Source organism: Scyliorhinus torazame, chromosome 14, assembly GCF_047496885.1.
Source record: "Scyliorhinus torazame isolate Kashiwa2021f chromosome 14, sScyTor2.1, whole genome shotgun sequence".
Classification (NCBI taxonomy): domain Eukaryota; kingdom Metazoa; phylum Chordata; class Chondrichthyes; order Carcharhiniformes; family Scyliorhinidae; genus Scyliorhinus; species Scyliorhinus torazame.
In genome coordinates, this window is record NC_092720.1 from 60785801 (window position 1) to 60803833 (window position 18033).

The 18033-nt window shown below is 47.9% G+C and overlaps 1 protein-coding gene across 3 annotated transcripts in view; it reads left to right on the plus strand.

Annotated features, from left to right (window-relative positions):
• The first annotated feature begins 1070 nt into the window (after positions 1-1070).
• Positions 1071-18033, plus strand: part of ecel1 (endothelin converting enzyme-like 1) — a 218075-nt gene continuing 201112 nt past the window's right edge. The window contains exon 1 of one of the 3 annotated variants that reach the window (XM_072474279.1): positions 1071-2229. In XM_072474279.1, the coding sequence (XP_072330380.1) occupies positions 1462-2229 (768 nt within the window). In that variant the 5' untranslated portion in view covers positions 1071-1461. The remainder of the gene's footprint in view (positions 2230-18033) is intronic. The other 2 variants (XM_072474277.1, XM_072474278.1) reach the window with 2 other exon arrangements.

Below are 18033 nucleotides of genomic sequence, written 5' to 3' on the forward strand. Positions count from 1 at the left end.
TGGATTCCCGCCCCCGCCCAATCTCCGGGAGCGGAGACTTCGGCGGGGGCGGGGGCGGGATTCACGGCGGCCAACGGCCATTCTCCGACCCGGCGGGGGGTCGGAGAATGACGCCCAAGCAGTCTGGGGGAATCCTTTGACCGAACGATTGTTACAAATAGGCCACTGGCGGCTTCCACTATATAGGATTAGGCCAAAGCGTATTTTCATCTGCACCGTTTTGCGAGATGTAACCAGTTTTTAATGACAGTTAATGATAACCCCTCCACTTGGATCACTGCTGATGGTGTTTCTTAAATCAAGAAATAGTCAATTAACCAAAAAAACAATTAACGTGACTATAATCATGGGCTTTATGAATAATGCATGCCATTTTCATAATTACAGCTACAGATTGGATTTCTACTAAATGTGTCCAAAACAGTGGGTAGCTTGAAGCAGTGAAGTTTCCATTATATGTTTACTACATTGTAAATATTTATAATTTACTGGTTCAGGAATAACAATCAGCAACATGTTCTGTATAAGAACTTCTTCCCGTCGATAATGATTGATTTTTACAGTAATATCACTGCGAATTCTTTTTCTTTTAGTCTAGAATAGACAGGGCGGGCCATCAATTAATTATAATTGTGCAACTGGACGTGGCCCATCCCTCAAGCAATCTGCCGTGACACACATCTCCAACTTGGGTCAATGTGAAGAATAAAGGTCCCAGATGACCAGAGGCTGCTTTCCCCTTTGAGAGGGGGGTGGGGGGGGGGGGGGGGGGAGAGGGGAGGGGAGAGGTGACTGGTGGTGATTTACCCTGAGGATCACCACACCTCAGGCGAGGGGCAAGGTTAAGAAGGCTTGAATAGTCAGACCGGCTATTCTCATTGCCTGGGTCTGCCATGCTGAAGGGTGAAAATCACTGTATTAATATACTGGTTCAACTTCAATCACAACTTCAATCGCAAAAGTCGATCGATTCTTTTAAATGCCACCGGGAAGTTTGCTTTCTCCTTGTTAAGTTTCACTCTGAGATTGGAGGAAGCGCTGGGGCAGGTTTCCAATCAGATGAAGGGGCTGAGGTTCGACACTCTAGGCTAACCTGAGTGTCAGACGTGAAGCTCTTGGACATTTCACAAGAGTGCGGTTCAACCCAGAACGTTCCCTGTACATGTGATGCTGCTGCTGCTGTTGTTTTGTCTAGTGCCCAGGCTGAGGTTGGCGCTGCTGGCGACAAGCACCAGGGAAGTGGAGACCTGTCAATCATTGCGATCTTTAGGAATAAAACTGCCGGCAGCTCGGCCAGCCTGTTCCAGCTCCGCTCACACACTACCTGCATTGAACCAATCCTCATGCGGCGGCAGCAACGGGTTTCAGGGTCTTTTTTTTTAAAGGGGTTAGAACAATTTAATTCTTTTCAATTCTCTGACTCGGTCAGCCAGCGCGATATCGATGTAGTTTGCCGAAACTATGGACAAGACTTATTCTTTGACGGCTCATTACGACGAGTTTCAAGAAGTTAAGTACGTGAATAAATTTAGCTCCGGGACTCTGCACAATGGTTTAAACCTTCACCTGAGCTCCCGCAAGCAGGACAGGAGCGGCAAAAGTAGAAAGGGAGAAGTGAGATGGAGCAAGAGGGAGATCTGCCTGCTTTCTGGCTTGGTGTTTGCAACAGGGCTGTGCATCATCCTGAGCAGCATGCTGGTGCTCAAGTACTTGGCAGCCGAGCAGGAAAGTCACTGCCGGGAGGAGTGCAGCCGCAGGAAAACCTTCAGCAAGGCGGCCAGGTTGATTGCAAGCAACATCGACCCCACCATCGACCCGTGCAAAGATTTTTACACTTTCTCCTGCGGCGGCTGGCTCAGAAGACACGGTATCCCCGAGGACAAACTCAGTTACGGGACGGTCACCGCCATCGCCGAGCAGAACGAAGCCAAACTGCAGCGGCTCCTCATGCAACCGGTGAGGAGGTATTCCAGGGAGTCGGCCGAGAGGAAGGTCAAGCAGTTTTACAAATCCTGCATCAATCTGAAAGAGATCGATCGGCTGGGAGCGAAACCCATGTTGGACATCATTGAGAGCTGCGGCGGCTGGGACATCACTGGCAGCGGGAAGAGAGCTGCGCGGAGTTTCGGCGAACTTTTGTATAAAACACAGGGCGTGTACAGCACCGCCGCCTTCTTCTCCCTGAATGTGAACGTGGACGATAAAAACTCTTCCCGGAATGTGATCAGAGTAAGTCTTGTGAAATGTGTAGAAGCAAGAATGGAAAATATAGGAATTCTGCCCTAAATTGGATCAGTCCATTAAATAAATGTCATTCACTGCACACAGTCACACCCAGACAGCTCAGCGATCAGAACCCATACCCAATCGTATTGGCTGAAGTAAGGACTCGCATTAATATCCAGACTATCCTGATTCTCAAATTGGAGACAGAATCTTTAATTGGGGAAGTGCATCATTATAGTGTGTCTGGACAAGCCATATAAAAATACAAAGAGCGGAAAGAGAACGAAACCTGTGCTCTGAAGTAGTGTTCAGCATCGCGGCTTTTCAATTACTGTCTAGGGGACAGAGGCATTTCTAATCCACTAACCAAACTCCCTTCAAAATATACTGTACCCGTTAGAGCGCTTACACAATAAGACTAAATGAACCTTTAGCTCGCAAATTAGTATCTAATTTATCCCACTAACTGCGGGGAAGTTACTATTATTAAAGAGTCTGAGCACGTGGACAACTATGAAGTGATCAGAGAGCCAGCAAGGGCATGTGAAGGGGAAGTCAAGTCCAACAATTTAGTTGATATTTTTGTTGATACAGTAGCTGGGGTGGTAAGGAAGCTTTGAATGTTATTCATATGGAATTCCAGAAGACATTCAATAAGGTTTCACACTGTTCTCAAAAATGAAAACATGGGCAACTGGAGGTAATCTATCGGCAGGGCTGGATAATTGATTAGATAGGTGAGCGAGAGAGAGTGAGAATAATCATGGATATGTACTTAAATTGGCAGGATGTGACTAGTGGCACCACCCCAACCACATACACAATGGTCCATACCAAAACCTCAGCTTTGCATTCTAAATTAATTGGACAGAGGATTCGAGAGCCATTTATCCAAGTTTGCTGATGACGCATTAAAGAGTGTAAATGGAAACAAAAAGTTGCCAAGGTGCATTGATCGATTAAGTGGGTGGGCAAAATTGTGGCAGATGAAGGCTGATTTTTTGGGGGGGACGGGACATGTGAGGTCACCGGGATGGAGTAAGAAAGATAATTTGGTAGGAAACTAGGACATGTGGAAAAGGAAAGAGATTTAAGGATCCCAATAAAAGTGGGTAGATAAGTAGAAAAAAAATCAAAAGATCAATTTGATGTTGGCCTTTATCACCTATGAGTTAGAAGATATGGTGCAGTTACTTTAGGGGTTGGTTTAGCACAGTGGGCTAAAAACAGCTGGCTTGTAATGCCCAAACAGACACCAGAATGTGACGTCTAGGGGCTTTTCACAGTAACTTAATTGAAGCCTACTTGTGACAATAAGCGATTATTATTATTAGTTAGACTCCATTTGGAACATTGCATTCAATTCTAGGCACTTCATCTCAAAAATGATAACTTGGGGCTGGTGGGAGTACACTGCCGATTTACTGAATGCTAGAAGGGTTAAATTGCATGCACTCAGTTTGTATTAGTGTGAGCATAGACGATTAAGGAGTTGCCTAATTGAGCTCTTTAAGATGATGAGAAGGTTTGATCGAATAGATAGAAACTATTTCCTCTGGTGGGGGAGTCTAGAAGAAAGGGACATGACCTTGGAATTGGAGCGAGACATTTACTGTCACATCAGGAAACACATTTTCCACAAAACGGGTAGTGGGAACCTAGAATTCTCCCAAAAAGACTTGAGGCTTGCTCAGTTTCAAAACTGAGAGTCACGGTAAAGCAAGGGTATTAATGGTTACAGAACAATGATGGGAAAATAGAGCTAAGATATAGATCAACCATGATGTAACTGAATGATGCAACAGATTTGAGGGAAAGGATGGCTCATTCCTGTTCCTGTGTTCCAAAGTGCAAATTCAGTCTTCTTCCATCTCAAGATACAAACATAGTTGCAGTTTTATTCAGGTGATGGTCAGACATCTTTATAATCATTAAAAAGCATAATCCCGGCACAGACAAATTTAGAGAACAGCTTTTGATTGTAGCTGTTTATCATGTGGTGGATTCGCAATGTAGGAGGAGACCTGCCTTCAATAGATCATTAGATCTGAGAAGTGACAACTCCCTTCCTCAGACAGAACAATCTGTGTAATAATGCAGGTCATCAATTTCACATAGGTGGAATATTGCTTTTAATTGACTCGAAGTAATGGTGTGGCAAAATATCATTCAAAAACAAAATAAAATGTAGATATTTGCCCAATGAATGCATTATGAAAAGTAAGATAAAATCAGGATACAATCTTATTTCTATTATTTTTGAGCCAAATATTAGCTGATCCTTTCTGGCTATAAAATAACTAATGTTTTATTTTGTTGTGAACTAAACTGTACAGCTTCAGATAATTTCAGAATAATTTGTGCCATATACATCTATTTTAACATATTTGTGCTTACTGGTTTTAATAAACTGTAAGTGTAATAAGCATATTATTCAATTGTGTAAACATCTTGGCCAGGTCCACATTTCAACTGGTTTCCATCTATGATGATTCTTACTCCTTTACACCAGAAAGCTATCAACTCGTCGAGTTGCAAACACTGGATAAAATGTTTTTTTGTTGGATCACAGTAGCAAATCTGCCCTTCCCTAAGACCTGTTTAATAATCTTTCCTTAACAGTCTTAGTGTTGCAGAGAAAATCTCTTTATGACCCATTCTGCTATCTTGCTCAGATACAACTCTCCATGCCCTGGATCCCTTGTGGCTCTGGCCATGACCTGATCCAGATCCCACGCTCCTTGGGCGCGATTCTCCACTCCCACGCTGGTTGGGAGAATCGCCTGGGCCGCCAAAATTTCCGGGGACGCCGGTCCGACGACCTCCCGCGATTCTCCCAAGCAGCGGGAACGGCCCGGTCGAGTTTCGCGGGCCGCAGGCCGGAGAATCGCCGGAGACACCCAAAATGGCGATTCTCCGGCACCCCCGCGATTCTGAGGCCCGGATGGGCCGGGTGGCCAGGCCAAAACGGCGGGTTCCCCCCGGTGCCGTCCACACCTGGTCGCTGCAGTCGTGGGCGGTACGTGAACGCTGGGGGGGCGGCCTGTGGGGGGGGGCGAGGGGGGATCCTGCACCAGGCTTCACCTGCAATGTGGGGTGGCCCGCGATCGGTGCCCACCTATCGTCGGGCTGTCCTCTCTGAAGGAGGACCTCCTTCCTTCCGCGGCCCCACAAGATCCGTCCCCCATCTTCTTGCGGTGCGGATTTGGACAGGACGGCAACCACGCATGTGCGGGTTGGCGCCGGCCAACCTGCACATGCGCGGATGACATCCGTTATGCGGCGCCGGCCGCATCATCTATGCGACGCCGCTTTTACGCGGGCGACAAGGCCTGGCGTGTGTAGATGACGCGGCCCCGATACTGGCCCATTGTCAGGGCCTGAATCGGTCGGGACCGGGGCCGTTCAGCGTCATCTTGAACCTCGACGGCGTTCACGACGGCGCGGCCACTTCGGCGTGGGAGTGGAGAATCACGCCCCTTGTTCTCGATCAATACCCTATGTACCGGGTAAAAGCTCAGATTTCCAGATAGTCCAGGTTTCCATTCCAACTATGCATCCCTTCCTCCAGCTGACTTAAATCTCTTTCCCTCAGCACAGAATAACTTTCTCCTTCCCTTTAGTTGTATCTCATTCAGCCCAACAAACAAAAGGTTACTCTGCAAGTTACCAGCCTAATAATTGCTGCAACTATGCTCAAATATCTCATAATACTTTTCTCTTTCTCATCATAGACTTGTGGCCAGCAATATTTTAGCCCTGTCTCATTCAACGTTGAGGCTTCAAGTTGCCCCTGTGCACAAGGTGAAACCTTACAAAAAGTTTATTACTGTTAATGTTCAACATTAATTAACTGAATCTGCTGGACCATCATATCTTACGCATATCACTTTTCTGCAGGGGTAAAATGTATTACAGCATGAAAAATGTATTAAGTCAGGTTGGACTTTAACCTGGTGTAAGATTTCTTACTGTGCTCACCCCAGTTCAACGCCGGCATCTCCACATCATAGCATGAAAAACGAGTAAGGAGGGAAACATATAAAAAAATTAAAGTGTCATATATATTAAATCGGACATTGGAAGTCATTTGGTATTAACTTTGTTACATTCACAAGCTGTGATTATTAATTTGCTGACACTTAATGTCATTAAATATGAGTCAAACATGTGCCACGTAAGGAAAAGCAAAGAACCAAAACTAAACCGTTATTTACAAATTAAAAAAGACCCTTATAAAGAAACAAATTCTGCAACAGAATAAATTACTCAAACTAATTTACATAAAAGAGAAAAAGACAGGCATTTGTATAGCATCTTACACAACCTCGGGGTGTCTCATTGTGCTTTATAGGCAATGGAGCAATTTTGCCATTGTTGTAATGTAGGAAATGTGGCAGATAATGTTTGCATAGCAAGATACCACAAGCAGCAATAGTGGTGTGACCTCTTTTTGAACCACTGCAGTCCATGTGGTGTAGGTACACCCATGGTGCTGTTAGGGATGGAGTTCCAGCATTTTGACCCAATAACTGTAAAGGAACAGTGATATATTTCCAAGCCAGGATGGTGTGTGACTTGTGAATGGAAATTGCAGGTGGTGGAATTCCCATGCATCTGCTGCCCTTATCTTTCCAGGAGGTTGATGTGACGAATTTGGGCGGTGTTGCCGAAGGAGCCTTGGTTCGCAGTGCATTTTGCAAACGGTTTACACTGTTGGCATTGTGCACCAGTGGTGGTGGTATGAATGTTTCAAGGGTGCATTGGGTCACACGGGAGGGTTTAAACTAGTATGGCAGGGGGGTGGGCACGGGAGCAATAGGTCAGAAGGTGAGAGCATTGAGGGAGAACTAGGGAATAGGAACAGTGTGGCTCTGAGGCAGAGCAGACGGGGAGAAGTTGCTGAACACAGCGGGTCTGGTGGCCTGAAGTGCATATGTTTTAATGCAAGGAGCATTACGGGTAAGGCAGATGAACTTAGAGCTTGGATTACTACTTGGAACTATGATGTTGTTGCCATTACAGAGACCTGGTTGAGGGAAGGGCAGGATTGGCAGCTAAACATTCCAGAATTTAGATGTTTCAGGCGGGATAGAGGGGGATGTAAAAGGGGAGGTGGAGTTGCGCTACTTGTTCGGGAGAATATCACAGCTATACTGCGAGAGGACACCTCAGAGGGCAGTGAGGCTATATGGGTAGAGATCAGGAATAAGAAGGGTGCAGTCACAATGTTGGGGGTATACTACAGGCCTCCCAACAGCCAGCGGGAGATAGAGGAGCAGATAGGTAGACAGATTTTGGAAAAGAGTAAAAACAACAGGGTTGTGGTGATGGGAGACTTCAACTTCCCCAATATTGACTGGGACTCACTTAGTGCCAGGGGCTTAGACGGGGCGGAGTTTGTAAGGAGCATCCAGGAGGGCTTCTTAAAACAATATGTAAACAGTCCAACTAGGGAAGGGGCGGTTCTGGACCTGGTATTGGGGAATGAGCCCGGCCAGGTGGTAGATGTTTCAGTAGGGGAGCATTTCGGTAACAGTGACCACAATTCAGTAAGTTTTAAAGTACTGGTGGACAAGGATAAGAGTGGTCCGAGGATGAATGTGCTAAATTGGGGGAAGGCTAATTATAACAATATTAGGCGGGAACTGAAGAACATAGATTGGGGGCGGATGTTTGAGGGCAAATCAACATCTGACATGTGGGAGGCTTTCAAGTGTCAGTTGAAAGGAATACAGGACCGGCATGTTCCTGTGAGGAAGAAAGATAAATACGGCAATTTTCGGGAACTTTGGATGACGAGTGATATTGTAGGCCTCGTCAAAAAGAAAAAGGAGGCATTTGTCAGGGCTAAAAGGCTGGGAACAGACGAAGCCTGTGTGGCATATAAGGAAAGTAGGAAGGAACTTAAGCAAGGAGTCAGGAGGGCTAGAAGGGGTCACGAAAAGTCATTAGCAAATAGGGTTAAGGAAAATCCCAAGGCTTTTTACACGTACATAAAAAGCAAGAGGGTAGCCAGGGAAAGGGTTGGCCCACTGAAGGATAGGCAAGGGAATCTATGTGTGGAGCCAGAGGAAATGGGCGAGGTACTAAATGAATACTTTGCATCAGTATTCACCAAAGAGAAGGAATTGGTAGATGTTGAGTCTGGAGAAGGGGGTGTAGATAGCCTGGGTAACATTGTGATCCAAAAAGACGAGGTGTTGGGTGTCTTGAAAAATATTAAGGTAGATAAGTCCCCAGGGCCTGATGGGATCTACCCCAGAATACTGAAGGAGGCTGGAGAGGAAATTGCTGAGGCCTTGACAGAAATCTTTGGATCCTCGTTGTCTTCAGGGGATGTCCCGGAGGACTAGAGAATAGCCAATGTTGTTCCTCTGTTTAAGAAGGGTAGCAAGGATAATCCCGGGAACTACAGGCCGGTGAGCCTTACGTCAGTGGTAGGGAAATTACTGGAGAGAATTCTTAGAGACAGGATCTACTCCCATTTGGAAGCAAATGGACGTATTAGTGAGAGGCAGCACGGTTTTGTGAAGGGGAAGTCGTGTCTCACTAACTTGATAGAGTTTTTCGAGGAGGTCACTAAGATGATTGATGCAGGTAGGGCAGTAGATGTTGTCTATATGGACTTCAGTAAGGCCTTTGACAAGGTCCCTCATGGTAGACTAGTACAAAAGGTGAAGTCACACGGGATCAGGGGTGAACTGGCAAGGTGGATACAGAACTGGCTAGGCCATAGAAGGCAGAGGGTAGCAATGGAGGGATGCTTTTCTAATTGGAGGGCTGTGACCAGTGGTGTTCCACAGGGATCAGTGCTGGGACCTTTGCTCTTTGTAGTATATATAAATGATTTGGAGGAAAATGTAACTGGTCTGATTAGTAAGTTTGCAGACGACACAAAGATTGGTGGAATTGCGGATAGCGATGAGGACTGTCTGAGGATACAGCAGGATTTAGATTGTCTGGAGACTTGGGCGGAGAGATGGCAGATGGAGTTTAATCCGGACAAATGTGAGGTAATGCATTTTGGAAGGTCTAATGCAGGTAGGGAATATACAGTGAATGGTAGAACCCTCAAGAGTATTGAAAGTCAAAGAGATCTAGGAGTACAGGTCCACAGGTCATTGAAAGGGGCAACACAGGTGGAGAAGGTAGTCAAGAAGGCATACGGCATGCTTGCCTTCATTGGCCGGGGCATTGAGTATAAGAATTGGCAAGTTATGTTGCAGCTGTATAGAACCTTAGTTAGGCCACACTTAGAGTATAGTGTTCAATTCTGGTCGCCACACTACCAGAAGGATGTGGAGGCTTTAGAGAGGGTGCAGAAGAGATTTACCAGAATGTTGCCTGGTATGGAGGGCATAAGCTATGAGGAGAGGTTGAATAAACTCGGTTTGTTCTCACTGGAACGAAGGAGGTTAAGGGGCGACCTGATAGAGGTATACAAAATTATGAGGGGCATAGACAGAGTGGATAGTCAGAGGCTTTTCCCCAGGGTAGAGGGGTCAATTACTAGGGGGCATAGGTTTAAGGTGAGAGGGGCAAGGTTTAGAGTAGATGTACGAGGCAAGTTTTTTACGCAGAGGGTAGTGGGTACCTGGAACTCGCTACCGGAGGAGGTAGTGGAAGCAGGGACGATAGGGACATTTAAGGGGCATCTTGACAAATATATGAATAGGATGGGAATAGAAGGATACGGACCCAGGAAGTGTAGAAGATTGTAGTTTAGTCGGGCAGTATGGTCGGCACGGGCTTGGAGGGCCGAAGGGCCTGTTCCTGTGCTGTACATTTCTTTGTTCTTTGTTCTTTGTTCTTTATCAAGCAGGTTGAATTGTTTTGAATAGTGTCAAACTTATTGAGTATTATTGGAGCTGCACTTATCTAGGCAAATAGAGTATATTCCAGCGCAATCCTGGATGGTGCCTTGTAGTTGATGGACATTTCTGGTAAATGGTAATCCCTAGGATGTTGAAGGTGGGGTGTTCAATGATGGTAATGCCAATATCAAGGGGAGGTTGTTTGGATCTCCCTTGTTGGTGATGGTTACTGCTTGGAACTTGTATGGCATGAATGTCCCACTTATCAGACCAAAACTGTGTGTTGTCCAGGTTTTGCTTCATGTGAACATGGACTATGTCAGAATTTGAGGAGTTGTGAATGGTACTGAACGGCGTGCAACATCAGCGAACATCCCCACTTCTGACCATGTGTTGGAGGGAAGGTCAATGATGAATGAACAGAAAATGGTTGGGCCTAGGTCATTAACTTTAGGAACTCCTGCAGCGATGTTCTAGGGCTGGATGATTGGTCGATAACAATAATAATCATTTTCCTTTACGCTAGGTACAACGCCAATCAGTGGAGAGTTCCTATTGATTTTAATTTGGTTGTGGTTCTGCTACTTTTGAGGGCAAGGGCAAAGTACTGCTGAGTAAATCCCTGATTTGTTATGAGTTTGTTAATGAGCATAAAACTATATTGTGGACCTGTGATAGAAAAGAATTGGAATTTTCCTTTGGAAAGATATAAAGGAATAAAGAGCCTTGAACTTCCATTCACAATTTGGCAGTATACCCAAACGTTTTCCGCATGTAACCCCATTTTAAGCCTCAGATTTTGAATGGCCCCCCTCCCCACATTGAGTGAAAATTATGGGCGAGTGGTGGGGGGAGTTGGTGAGTGGGGCAGTAAAGTTTGAGAGATGTTCAGCTGGGGAAGGGTTTAAAACTGCTGGGTTTGCCTTGAAAAAAAATCAAAGACCCACCTTGTTACAGGCTGCGTTATAGCTGCAACCAGGCCTCGGAGAACAGACAATTAAGCCACACCCACCGACATATATAAAAGAAGAACATTTAAAGCTGTCAAAACTCAGTCCAAGCTCCACTGCCGCCATTGTTGCCTCAAAGGTTGCGACCTCAAAGCCCCATCCTGCAACCCCACTGGGAGTTGCAACCCACAGTTTGGGAATCCCTGCAATAGGGGTATATCACATGAAAGAAGCCCACAGCTGGTGGTTGAAGTGGAATTTGTTAATGGGTGCTCACACAATGGAGAATTTTGAACCCCCAAAACTGGATAGATTTGGGTGTTATGAGCATTACAATTTTCAGACCCAATTGCAGCATTCCATGAACCTGCCCAAGGATGGGGTTTGGTGACTAACCCACTCTCAGGAAGTTTCTCTCATTTGAATATTTTCATAAGGTTGCGTGCTTCCAATTTTTCTTGACCGTTTCAGCTTTAACGTTGGTTATCTATGTTTCCCAGAAACTTCACAGTTAAAGGCAGACAAGGGCTGTTGCATGGACTGGGTTAGTGCCTTTGCAGCACTACTTGTGAATGCAATCGTACCCCTCATCTGGCGATCCAGTTCCCACCCAGTGTCCTCCACGACCTGCAACCTTCTCCCTGTGCCTGCCCAGACTCCCACATGACCTCCGAAGGCTCTCTGTAGTCTTCTACATCCCACTCTCTCTGCCTCTCTATGATCTTCTCCTCTGATCATCTATGCTGCCCAGCTGCACTCTGGAGTTGCAGGCTTACCCGCCCACCATCCAGCCTCTTAATTTCACTACTGTGGCTGGGGAGGGAACTATCAAAAATAACAATCTGCTTTTAAATTTGGCAAGACCTGAGCGGGGCCAGTTCTTATTGGTTACCCAAGTGTGCTGGCCAAATAATATTCTGTACTAACATCTTATATATGTGTCTCTTTAGTTTGGTGTAACATGATAACCTCTATTGGGGTTTGGTTTAAGCCCCAATCCATAACTTGGAGACATGACTTATTATATTGTGGGAAGTGATAACTCTTGGATGAGGACTTCAGCTGATCCCATTGCAGCTTTTGATAAAGAGGTTGTCCTGAAGTACTTCAACTAGGACCACCAAAGTGAAATTACCCGCTGATTCCTCTTATTGCTGTTTTTTGGACAGTGCTCTGTGAATCGGCGACTGTTGTGAATACATTTGAAAAATTATTATGTAATTGTAAAGTGCTTTGAAACTCCTGGAACCTGAGAAAGGTGCTATATTAATGTAGTTTTCTATCTATCTGTATATTGTCATATCACTGTATATAACGTCTGGTTCAGTAAGTTCAATATGTTGGCTAGTTGGCAGAAACATATCTATTTAGTAAACTTCATTTTTTTAATGAAGAGAGTGTGACTTTTCAAGATTTGTGGGACCATTTTTTCACCAACCTCTTTTTGCAAATTTTATTAAATTTTGTGGTTAAAACAATTCTCTCCATGCACATTTAAAAATCACTATTTGTGATCCTAGGTAGTTACGATGCTAATGAACTAGATTTAATATTGTTTCCTCATAGACTGCAAGCAATTGGCATTTGCAGGCTTATCTCTTGTGGTAGTCACCACTGATTGTATAATAATTGTAACGATGATTATTAGAGGTAATATGGTAAGGCTCCTGTAGTATAGGTACCGGGGTAAATCTCTGCCTGCTGGCTCCGCCCAGTAGGCGGAGTATAAATGTGTGTGCACACCCGAGCTGCTTCCATTCTGGTAGCAGCTCTAGGAGGCCACACATCTCTGCTTAATAAAGCCTCCATTATTCTCTACTCTCGTGTCGTAGTAATTGATAGTGCATCAATTTATTAAGCAGAGATATTACAGCGATGGAACTTCGTATCAAGCTTGATCGCCTACAGCTGCACCCTCAAGCAGACAATGCCACGTCAGCCTTCGGCCACTGGCTAGCTTGCTTCGGAAGCTACCTCAGATCATCGACTGAACAACCCTCGGACGCACAGAAGCTCCAGGTCCTGTACTCACGGGTGAGCTCCGATATTCTTCCCCTTATCCGGGATGCGCACACTTACACTGAAGCAATGGAGCTTATGAAAGGACATTAAATTCGGCCGATCAACAAACTCTACGCCAGGCACCTCCTGTCCACGAGACAGCAACTCCCCGGTGAGTCATCCGCCGATATTTGGCGTGCCCTGCACATCCTGACAAGGAATGTGATTGCCAGGCAGTTTCAGCAGTCGAACATATGGAACTTTTAATCAGGGACGCTTTTGTTACGGGCATGGGGTCGGCGTACATCCGCCAGCGTTTATTAGAAGGGGGTACGCTTCACCTCGAGGCGACCAGACAGCTTGAGAACTCAATAACAGTAGCATCCTGTAATGTACAGTCGTAAGCCCCCAACCGCACGGCACCCTCATGGACATCGTGGGCCCCACCAGCTACAGCTACCACCCCCAACACACCTCAAGCCTGCACCGTGTGGCAGCCAGCCAACCCCGGGGGGCGCAAATGCTACTTCTGCGGGCAGACCAAATACCCCCGGCAGCGCTGCCCGGCGCGGAGTGCAACCTGCAAGGCCTGCGGGAAGAAGGGACATTTTGCTGCGGTGTGTCAGGCCCGATCGATCACTGCAGTTTCTAGCCCCAGCGTTCCTACACCCCCCATTGGCAACCCATGGGCGCCACCATTTACGTCCCTGCAGACCACTTGCGGCCTGTGGGCGCTGCCACCTTCCTCCCAGCAGACCACGTGCGGCCCGTAGGCGCCGCCATCTTTAACGCCGCCTGCCGTGGGCGCCGCCATCTTCGGCGCCATTTTGGACGGCACCCCAGGACCCCTGCTCGTCGGGAACTTAATCTGGCCATTCATCGCCTGCCACCAACGCAGACCAGCCCGGGTTCTACCGGCACCAGCCGCAGCTCGCCTCCACCACGCTCGACCAGTCCCGGCCTCACAACCTCGCAACCGCGACGACGACAATGAAAGTCGATGGGCACAAGACTTCCTGCCTTCTTGACTCCGGGAGCACGGAAAGCTTCATCTACCCCTCTACGGTAAGGTGCTGCTCCCTCGCGGTACACCCCGTTACCCAGAGAATCTCCCTGGCCTCCGGATCCCATTCCATGGAAATCCGGGGGTACTGCATCGCCACCCTCACTGTCCAGGGCGTAGAGTTCAGCAACTTCCGACTCTACATCCTTCCCAACCTCTGCACTGCCCTGTTACTCGGCCTGGACTTCCAGTACAACCTCCAAAGCCTAACTCTAAAATTCGGCGGACCCCTACCACCCCTCACCGTATGCGGCCTCACGACCCTTAAGGTCCACCCACCTTCCCTGTTTGCAAACCTCACCCCGGATTGCAAACGCGTTGCCACCAGGAGCAGACGGTACAGTGCCCAGGACAGGACCTTCCTCAGGTCGGAGGTCCAGCGGCTATTGCGGGAAGGCATCATTGAGGCCAGCAACAGCCCCTGGAGAGCCCAAGTGGTAGTAGTTAAGACTGGGGAGAAACACAGGATGGTCTTTGACTACAGTCAGACCATCAATTGGTACACACAGTTCGACGCATACCCCCTCCCAGGCATATCTGATATGGTCAATCAGATTGCACAGTATCGGGTCTTTTCTACAGTGGACCTGAAATCTGCCTACCACCAGCTCCCCATCTGCAAGGCGGACCGCCAATACACTGCGTTCGAAGCAGATGGCCGCCTTTACCATTTCCTTAGGGTTCCTTTCGGCGTCACTAATGGGGTCTTGGTCTTCCAACGTGAGATGGACCGAATGGTTGACCGGTACAAACTGCGGGCCACCTACCTAGATAACGTCACCATCTGCGGCCACGGTCAGCAGGACCATGACGCTAACCTTCTCAAATTTCTCCACACCGCCAAACTCCTTAACCTCACGTACAATAAGGAGAAGTGAGTGTTCCGCACCAACCGCTTAGCCATCCTTGGCTATGTTGTGGAAAACAGAGTTCTAGGGCTCAACCCCGACCGCATGCGCCCCCTCATGGAACTACCCCTCCCCCACTGCCCCAAGGTCCTGAAACGCTGCCTGGGGTTTTTCTCTTATTATGCCCAGTGGGTCCCTAAATAACTATGCGGACAAGGCCCGCCCACTCATCCACTCCACAGTTTTCCCCCTGACGGCTGAGGCCCACCAGGCCTTCAACCGCATCAAGGCAGACATCGCCAAGGCCACGATGCACGCGGTCGACGAGTCCCTCCTTTTCAGGTCGAGAGCGATGCATCGGACGTTGCTCTGGTCGTCACCCTCAACCAGGCAGGCAGACCTGTGGCATTCTTTTCCCGCACCCTCCAAACCTCCGAAATTCAGGACTCCTCTGTCGAAAAGGAGGCCCAAGCCATCATGGAAGCAGTGCGGCATTGGAGGCATTACCTGGCCGGCAGGAGATTCACTCTCCTCACTGACCAACGGTGGGTAGCCTTCATGTTCAATAATACACAGTGGGGCAAGATCAAAAATGATAAAATCTTAAGGTGGAGGATCGAGCTCTCCACCTACAATTACGAGATTTTGTATCGCCCCGGGAAGTTCAATGAGCCCCCCGATGCCCTATTCCGAGGTACATGTGCCAGCGCACAAGTGGACCGACTCCGGGCCCTACACGATGGTCTCTGTCACCCAGGGGTCACCCGGTTCTTTCACTTCATCAAGGCCCGCAACCTGCCCTACTCCATTGCGGAAGTCAGGGCGGTCACCAGAGACTGCCAGGTCTGCGCGGAGTGCAAACCGCACATCTACCGGCCAGACCGAGCACACATGGTGAAGGCCCCCCGCCCCTTTGAACGCCTCAGCATGGACTTCAAAGGGCCCCACCCCTCCACCGACCGAAACACATACTTCCTGAACGTGGTCGATGAGTACTCCAGATTCCCCTTCGCCATCCCATGCCCCGATATGACATCTGCCACGGTCATTAAAGCACTCAACAGCATCTTCGCCTTTTTCAGTTTCCCCGCGTACACCCACAGCGACCGGGGATCCTCCTTTATGAGTGATAAGCTGCGTCAGTTCCTGCTCAGCAAGGGCATTGCCTCGAGCAAGACGACCAGCTACAACCCCCGGCGAAACGGGCAGGTGGAGAGGGAGAATGGGACGGTCTGGAAGGCCGTCCTGCTGGCCATGCGGTCTAAAAATCTCCCGGTCTCCCACTGGCAGGAGGTCCTCCCCGACGCGCTCCACTCCATCCGATCACTACTCTGCACTGCAACGAATGAAACCCCCCCCCATGAACATCTCCTTGCCTTCCAGGAAAGGGTACAACTACTGCACGAGAACCCGCAGTATGTCTAAGTGGCGTACCCTGACTGGCGCCAGGACACAGTCTCGCTCCGGGACCTGGCACAAGCTGGATCCCCACCCTTTCACCTGGGGATGAAGATGAGGACAGCACGTTCCCGGAGTCACAGGTGACCAAGTTGGCGCCTGCATCACCACCGGCACCGAGGCGCTCACAGCGGAGGATCAAGGCACCCGACCGGCTGAATTTGTAAATGTCGCCTGGACTGTAAATTTTTCTCCAAACTGTAAATTTTTCCACCACCCCCACTGGACTCCTTTTAACAGGGGGTGAATGTGGTAGTCACCACTGATTGTATAATAGTTGTAACGATGTTTATTAGAGGTAATACGGTAAGGCTCCTGTAGTATAGGTACCGGGGTAAATCCCTGCCTGCTGGCTCCGCCCAGTAGGCGGAGTATAAATGTGTGTGCACACCCGAGCTGCTCCCATTCTGGTAGCAGCTGCAGGAGGCCACACATCTCTGCTTAATAAAGCCTCGATTATTCTCTACTCTCGTCTCGTAATAATTGATAGTGCATCATCTCTGTAATCAATAAACATCTCATAGCCATTGTGTTGGGGAATCACTGGTCCCAGTTGTTTATACAGGCCTTGCTATGAACTGTGAGAGATGAAAAATGCACACAATTTTGACACAGAATGCAGATTGTACAAATAACAGGTTATTGTGCAGAAAAAGGATATGAAAAGATTGGAGTGCAGAACACAGGGATCAAATTCATCTTGTTTGAGTGAAATAACCTGATACAATGAAACAGGAAATGGAAATAATCAGCAGGTCTGGCAGCACAGAGAGAAACAGAAGACGAAATACAGATTATCATATTTAAGTGAGCCATTAGACACTTTTCTGCACCTCACCACACCGTCGAAACTCTATAGTGAGACAATATGGCAGCATAGAAAGATTAACCACATGATCTCTTGTCAGCCATGACCATTCACCTGAGAAGATGGAAGTTTAGTGGCTCCCCTCCACCCGCCATGCCTCTTGAAGGCCACAAACTCCCTCCTTCCCTCCCTCCCTTCCTTCCCTGCCTCTGACTGCAGCCAATGGCATAATGAAAGGCAGCTCTGCACCATCGTCGGGTCTTGATGTTGTGAGACCCATGAGTCTGGACCAGCCTGCTTCAATGTGAGCTTCACCATAGAGTGGATGGAGAACACAAGAGAGCAGTTTTGACATTCAGTTGCCTTATAATTATTAGGGTGACCTTTTAGTTGGCCATTTGTGCTGACCTTGAACTGCACTCACCCAAAAAGACCCTCCTCCCACCTTGAGGGATCGCTCAGACTGAGTAACTGCATTGTCAAAGTCAGTTTGGAAAAATAGTCCACATCAGCTTTGAAACTCGTTCCACCACTTTCTATCCTCCCCCTGCCCCCATGAACCACTGAATATCACCGTTCCTCTCCCCTCTGTCACACTTGAACTTCCCCTATTACCCTGGGTCCCGTCATGATCCACCTCCGCATGGCTTCACTGCCCTCAGAGCCGACAGTTGTTACCATCCCTAAGCCCACCCTAACCCTGCTCCCTCCCATTATCCAAGCCATCTGTTCTGTCCTACTCTGTGACCAACTAGATGAGATCAACATCCAGCAGACTCTCACCCTGGGCCTGCCACCCTACCGGAGCCCACCCCACTGTGACTGTGCCCTCCTATCAACAGGACCCTCCTCGGACATTCAG